Source organism: Camelina sativa, chromosome 10 (genome assembly GCF_000633955.1).
Source record: "Camelina sativa cultivar DH55 chromosome 10, Cs, whole genome shotgun sequence".
Classification (NCBI taxonomy): Eukaryota; Viridiplantae; Streptophyta; class Magnoliopsida; order Brassicales; family Brassicaceae; genus Camelina; species Camelina sativa.
The window spans coordinates 2822365-2829948 of NC_025694.1; the positions used below are offsets into that span (position 1 = coordinate 2822365).

At 39.0% G+C, this 7584-nt stretch overlaps 2 protein-coding genes across 2 annotated transcripts; both read right to left on the reverse strand.

Moving 5' to 3' along the window:
• Window positions 119–2909, reverse strand: LOC104716702 (B3 domain-containing protein At4g34400-like). The gene is made up of 8 exons (XM_010434119.1): window positions 2774–2909; window positions 2567–2666; window positions 1423–1795; window positions 1191–1334; window positions 868–1083; window positions 753–776; window positions 581–672; window positions 119–484 (listed from the first exon to the last, which is right to left on the reverse strand). Exons 2-8 carry the CDS (start codon window positions 2642–2644, stop codon window positions 233–235), a joined length of 1179 nt encoding a protein of 392 aa, XP_010432421.1. The 5' UTR covers window positions 2645–2666; window positions 2774–2909; the 3' UTR covers window positions 119–232.
• On the reverse strand, window positions 3014–6968 carry LOC104716701 (extra-large guanine nucleotide-binding protein 2). Its single transcript, XM_010434118.2, has 8 exons — window positions 5337–6968; window positions 5098–5238; window positions 4908–5012; window positions 4666–4824; window positions 4429–4585; window positions 4115–4350; window positions 3858–4021; window positions 3014–3771 (listed from the first exon to the last, which is right to left on the reverse strand). Exons 1-8 carry the CDS (start codon window positions 6429–6431, stop codon window positions 3177–3179), a joined length of 2652 nt encoding a protein of 883 aa, XP_010432420.1. The 5' UTR covers window positions 6432–6968; the 3' UTR covers window positions 3014–3176.

Genomic DNA, 7584 nt, shown 5'->3' on the forward strand with positions numbered 1-7584 from the left:
AGATTAGATCTTGTAAATTTTAATGTAAATTTGAATTGGTACAACATATCTCAAAGACTAGATCTTGTAATTTTAAAAATAAGATTCATACTAGAACAAGAGAAACAGTTAATTAGACAATAATGAAACTCATAAGTTTAGTTGAGGATGATGTTTGCTTGACCACAACAAGATGAAATCATAAATGAGAAACACAATCTCTCTCTCTCTCTACTCATACTAATGGCGGCGTCTACAGATTTTCCCCGCGGATGACATGGAGTTTGATCGCGTAAACGAAAGAACCCCTGCGCAAGAGCTCACACAAAACGCGGTCCTCTTTCGTCAACCCGTTCCTCTTGCATATGCTCATCCATCTTTTGATACACACACGTTGATCCTTCCATTTTGCTGTTTTCGCTCTAAGTTTCCCGAATCTGTCAATGTAGTCAACATAGTCTCCAAACCTCAAGCAATAGTCTTTCACCATTTGTGCATGAACCAACTGTTTTTAAAGGCACACAAATCAAACAAATACGTTAGTTAGGTTAAAACTAGTAGTATCTTATGAGGGCCAGTTATATAAAATTGCAGATCTTACCAGCTCGTACAACCTATTCTTCACGTTCGTCTCAAAGTATATGTTCTTTGGATCATCAAGATATGTCTCAGGGTTTTTGATCTTGGGCTCAACTGTAAAAATCTCAAGAGACAAAAGTTCTATAAATTAATTACCTGATAAAGTAATGGAACTAAGAAAATATTTTGTTTACCTTTCTTCCTCTTCTTTGCCGCCTCTGTTCCACATAATAAGAGACAAAACAATGTTTCATTAATATAAGCATCTCACAGACAATCAAACTGATGAAAGTTATAAATGTATTTTACCTTTCCTCTTCAGATTTGGCACCTTTGCTTTGACGCAAGTGGTGCTGGCGGTTGTGTCTTCTTCCTCTGGAGCATAAGAACTGTCCTCACTGTTGGATTTGTCTTCAACATCTAATTTACCAAACGCTTCAACATAATCACTGTCACTGTCACCGTCACCGTCTTCCTCAGAAGACTCCTCCTCCACAGGCACAGCTTCCTGATCTTTCTTCTTTCCTGGAAACATCACAGCAAACGAAACAGACTTATCTACAGAAAGCCAATTACATAAAACAACTCAAGTGATGAAAAGAGCTAACAATGGGTGGTGGTTAAAACCTAACCTTTGTTCTTGCGTGTGGGGGTTGTCTTGCCTATCTTGAACTCAGAGCCACTGTCAGATTCTGTTTCAGTATCTTCGCTGCTTTCAGAATAAACACTATCCTCGTCTTCATCAGAATCCTCCACAACTACCACTTTTGACTTTCCTGAAAAAACATCTCAAAGAGTCGTCAAAACAGAAGATTCACATGAAACAATATAAGTGATGAAGAAAAGCTAACAATGTGTTCAAACCTTTGTCTCTGCCTTCCGGGATTGGATTCTCCATCTCAAGTTTAGAACGAGTGTCTGTGTCTTCACTGCTCAGAGAACAAACACTGTCTCCTTCGTCCTCTTCCACTTCAAAGACTTTGCTACTCTCTTTACATCCATCGCTGCTGCGGTAGATACTGACCTCGAATATGTGGTTACCATTATACACGAAGGTCAAAAAGTCTCCGTCGTTAAGAGTGTTATCCTCGACGAATTTGGGCCATCCTTGTGTAAAATGCACTTCATCTCCCCTGATCTTGGTCGCTACGTTCCAAGAGCGTCCACCAGGTCCTTGGAGTATCACCTTTTTGGGCAAAAGACGTGGAAGCTGATCGTAGTAGGGGATTGGGATCACCTGCTCATTGCAAAAAGCCAACACTCAAGAAATACTCATAGAAAGAGAGACTCTAAAGGCAAGTCAGACGGTGAAATCCAAATTCAAAGTCAGGTTGTAACTTCTGACCATAGCAGAGGGTTCTCAGTTCTCACACACACAAACAAGATTTGATTTCAATCTTTTTAAAACAAAATCAAAAGCGTAGGGACAGTTAAAACTTAAAAAGAGTCAACTTTCAAGAACCAGACAAAATCAAAGCACACAGTCTCAAGAAGTCAATCCAAACCCTATAAGAAGCTTCTCAGTATAAAATTTACAACTTTCAGCATCGAGAGAGAAATTAATATAAGCAGACAAGCTTCTGAAAGCAGAACACATGTATAGAATCTATTCATCAACAGGAAAAAAACAGAATCTGAGCAAAACTACCTCTACTTTGATAGAATCCAGTCAAAATATTCAAACATGTACAGATTTAAGTTTATAAAATAGGCTGACTCATACAGAAAAGTTATAATCTTTACACATTAGCTAGTGAGAAAACAGAGGAAACCAAAGGGGTAAGAAGAAACAGAGCAAAACCCTAGAAACGGCAGAGCAACATCTATACTAACAGGAGCCTAAATGCAGATAAAACCCACAGAAAAAAAAACTTAAACTACAGTGTTGTTTCATCACACGACCAAGGGCACCATCAGACATAGTTGTAAGAAACCAACAAGAGTAAGAATCGTTTGCTCATGTATAAAAGAAACCTGGGAAACAAAAAAACAAGAGAGAATATCTTACCATGGAATCTGAGCTGAAATGGGAGACGAAAGCTTTAAAGAACCGTGGGGGAAACTGGAACTCAGTAGCGGTAGCCATTGAAGAGGAGGAGATGTTGGATCTGTGCTTCAAAAGAGAGAGAAATACTAAGAAGAGAGAGAGAGAGAAAGAGAGAGTGAAGACTAGTAAATAGAAAAAGTAAGATAAAATTGTAAGAGAGAGTACTACGTTGAACGTTGAAGATGAGTCAAATCAACGTTTAAGTTTTTTGCAGAGAAAGAAGGTACAATGCTCAGTCCCTCGTATTCTGCGTGACATTTTCAAAATATTTCTTTTCTCCTTTTAAACGATTCTATCTCCCAAAGTTTAAACCACGAATCTTAATGCTACTCCGGTCCGGTTCATCCTCACAAACCGTATAAGTAGATTTCTATAAAACCGGCTTCTTGTGAAGATAAAAAAAAAAGGTGGTGTAATTCACTTCACTTTATTTCTCTTTTTTTTTTTTTGGTTTTACCTGAGAAATCAACACATGAATGTATCTTGGCACTACATACAATACACACACAAAAACATGCACACAAACTATGTAAAAGAAAGAAAGAAAGAAAGAATTTTAGGGAAAAAAATATCAAGAGGACGAGCTGGCCTCGATGCTAGTAGTAGACATCTCTTGGAACATGGAAGTTTCTTCAACATGCCACTTGAGAATCTCTCTCGCATATCTCAGTGCATTGTCCACACTATCACTCTCCAAGCTCACTTGGGAAACAAACAGCTTTGGCCTAAAGCTCCTTCCACGCATCGAATACGGTTCCAAGAGTGAGTCATACAGTCTCTTGAACTCATAACCAATGTAATGGAAAGCACGCTGAGCCATTGGAGGGTTGTGCCTGCTCGTCTGGTTCTGGCTTATCAACGGGTTGAAGTCTTCGAACCACTCACAGGTTCTTAGAGGAACCTCCTCGATTTTTTCTTCTAGGAGATCAAATTTGGTTAGAACCAAAAGGAACCTTTTCTTAGACAGGGTCGGGTGAGTCACCATGCTCTCAAAAAGCTGTTTGTTTGCAATCATCTTGTTCACAACATTCCCGTCACCGTCTTCTATGTATTCTCCATAATCTGTTAGTGAGACACAGAATATTACCAAGTCAGCGTCTTCAAACATGTCCAGCAATTTCCAGTTTTCACCAAGGCTTCTCGGACTTAACCGGATGAGTTGGTACCTGAAGAGAGAGCAAAAGAGAGAAATTAAGTCCAACGATTTTTCATTTAGTCTGAATACAGCACAAGGAAAAAGAATAGAACTAACTTCATGTCTGGATCGTGTTGATAATCGCTCTCAAGATTCTCTTCCTGAGAAGTTGATGGGAATGAGAAGTCCACACAAGGAAGTCCTTCCATGGAGGATAGTCCTTCCGCTTGCAATATGTCCATATCAGAAGGATCGTATTCTGATCTCGAGATCTCAAGAATCTGAGAAGAAACAAATTTAGGTCAGTGTTCTTTCTTTTTTCCCTTAAACAAAAGTGACCTAATTAGACAAGCAAGCACTTGATGTACACTCACTCGTTCAAGAAAATAAACGGCGTTTCTGGGAAGTGTATCGCGAAGCCTTTTGTAGGTGGCTTGAATAGCCGGTACTCTCCAGAGATCTGCAACGGTTTGTGCATTCTCGCGGCTTGATGGTGGAAATATCTTCAGGTTTCCGTCTTCCTTTTCTTTTAGAAGCCAATCTGAAAAATGTTTTAGTCTCGGGTTGATCGAGCTAACTGTTTTAGGACTTGTCTCATCTCCCATATTGCCTACATCACACAAGAACTCAATCAGTGTTCCACAACAATCAATTGTTAACTGATGTTTGCTCGGTCAATAAAAATCACCTGTTTGATCTGAAGGCTGGTCACTACTCATCTCTTTTTCAAACCTTTCATGTGCCTCAAGAACCATTGCCAGATAGGTATAGAGATTTGTTTGGATTATGAATTTGACTCTTTCACGGTCGTCTACAGAGAATGGGATGTCATAGAGAGACCTTGCCTGAAACAGAAGAAGTCAATCCAGATTCCCTACTAGATGTGAAATATTCAAGTGGGTTGACATTAAGATGAATAGCTCACTTGTTTATATATTGTAGTGGCGCCACATTTCTCATTACCAATCAGAAGAAGCTTGTTAAGCATTTTCTGCTCATACATGGGCATATCACATGGTTCTACTGCAGATGAAGCCGGAGGAACTGGCAGAGAGAACAGAGCACAAGCCAGTCTTGCTCTTTTCTGTAAAAATGATATTAGTAGTTGTCTTTAGTTTTATGTTCAAACGCTGTGAAAGAGAAAACCTTGTGATAAGGAAATCATACCTTATTCCAGATGTTCCCAATGGAACGTTTTTGACCTTCTTCCTGGTACGTACCATCTGAATCGACCCAAAAATGAGGGTTTCCTTCACATTGAACATTCACCATCTACATCAAAGCAAAGAAGCCCTTAATTCAGAAGACGACACTAACACGACACTAACAAAAGCAAGGGTGAAAACAGCGAAAGAACCTTGAGCATCATGAGTTCTGACTTGGTTATTTCCCGGCCATTAATACAAATTCCAGTGTCGCCATGGCTTGCGTTCTTCTTGATGTTACTACCTCCGATGTTCTTGTTAGGACTTATAATCTGACAAGGTTTCTCTCCTACCTGATTAAATAAACACATAGAGGCTCTGATTTAGTTGAGCACTCAAAAATAAAATCCCAAGATTAGATAGGCAGGCACACATAAATTAGTAATTCTACCTTTCCCCAGTAGCCAGAAACCTTATCATACCAATAGTCTCCCGGTTTTAGCTTCTTGGGTGGATGTGGACATGACTTCAACGTGAAAAGCTCATCTTCACTTAAAGGCTTGTCATTGACAGTGATAAGCCGCGAAGGCAACTGATTCGCCTTGCAGGAGGTCTCAGCATGCATGACATCTCGAAGTTCAGAATCCGTGAGAAGACGCTTGAGCATTCTTGAACACTTTCCGAGACTTTTTCTCTTCGACTCATCGATCCTAATACCAATGCAAGTTTGACACTTCCTTCCTTCAGGCATTGCACCCATGGCTCTGCGCACACAGTTATAACAGTATTTGGCATCGCAGACGATACAGACTTCCTTCTCAGTAAACCGGTTGCCTAGCGCGCATCGGTAACAAGATCCTCTTTTACCTTTCCTTTCAGCTTTAGGCGTTGCAGCTATACTTTGTCCATCAGAAAGGTAAGAGCTTTCACCACATTCACTTCTCTGAAATGGTTCAACGAATCTCACATGATTTGCACGTTCTCCATCGGCCTCCTCTCCAATGGAACAATCTGATCCCACATCCGAAGCTCTTCCATCATCTAATGTATCCTCCCCTCTCACTGATGCAGACAATGGTGATGATGGTGATAACGGTAAATCAACTGAATCTTTCGCTACTTCTGATACATCCAATCCCTTTGGTGATGATGAAGATGATGACGAGCCAGAAACAACATCACTCCCAATCAAAACCACACTAGAAGCACCTGGAGAATCAACAAAACCATTCTTCTTCTTCTTCTCAGTTACAGGTTGAGAAGGTTTCTTGGTAACCCTATTAGTAGTCCTAACGAGAGGTTGAGCCACTGGGTAAGAGATACCACTCGACAAGGAAGAAAACGAAACAGGTTGAGCCGTGGGGATCTCATCAACTTCAACGGGAAGAGCTCGTGGCAAATTAGCAATAAGAGGGCCTTTATACTCAGAGGCGAATGAATAATCAATTCTATAATTACTACTAGTTTCATCATCATCTTCACTTTCCTGATTATTACCCCTTTTAGGACTCGTTGATGTTAAAGGCAATAACTTTCTTAAAACCATCTTCTTTTTACCGATTCGAGCAAACACACACACAAAAACACAAAAAAGCCCTAATTCCTAAAATTGCCTGATTTAGAAACTACTTATTACAGCAATTACGAGGATAAGATAAAAGACCCCCCTAAGCCCCCATTACTGGCTTAAATAATTAAAATCACAAACCGCGTGAGACAAGAACACATCTCCTGAAAATATAGAACAATTTGATCACATAAAGCTAGCTCCTTTTAGCTTAAAGAACGAGACTTTACTCGAATTTTGGTCAGAGATTTTTTAAGAAAAGTGACGATGGGAGAAAGAAAAATCAGCAAACAATTTTTTCTGGGGGGAAAAAAAAGGAATTTGCAGAAGAAGAAGTAAACAAAAAGAAGAAAGAGTGATTGGTTGGATCGTCTTCTTCTTCTCTCTCCCACACTTGGTAAAAGACGAAGACTTGACAATACGAAAGAGAAGACTTTCTCCTTTGTTTTTTCTTTTCTCTGTAAACCAAAAAGGAGAAAAGAAAAGAGTTATTTTCCGGGAAAATTCTTGCCGTCAACGCGGGTTGGGGAAGTTGAAAACGATGCGTTTGTGGAGAGGCGTGGAGAGAGTCAAAGAACGAGGGCACTTTCGTAAATATCTGTTCATTCCTGCAATAATGTTGCAATAACCGGAATTACACGGTTAATAGAAGACCGGTGGTGTTTGTTGATTCGTTTTGTAACTTTTTTGTAATTTGATTTTAATTTACATGATGCGCCGGTTTGAGGAAATGTTTTCGGTTTAGTGATTAGTTACGAAATTATTATAGATCCCAGCCTCACAATTGTATATAGTTACATTAAAACATTCCAAATTATTCATTTGATAAATTGTAGTATATGTTATAGTAAAAAAAATCACGTCTTCGGTAAAGTGGTTCAATAACTCATTTAGTTTATTAGATAAATATACAATTCTGAAGTCTACAATTTGACTTTTTAAACCATAAAGATAAAATTTTATGTGATTAAAATAGTATACTGAGAATAAAATGTGGTGTATATATGCGTTTAACTGTTAATTTTAAAAACATGCTAATTGGTTATTAGATTGACGCTTACACTTATAACTTTGTTGGCAAGACATTTTGTATCTAGAACACCACTTTCCTACTATGAAAAGATAATTGAGG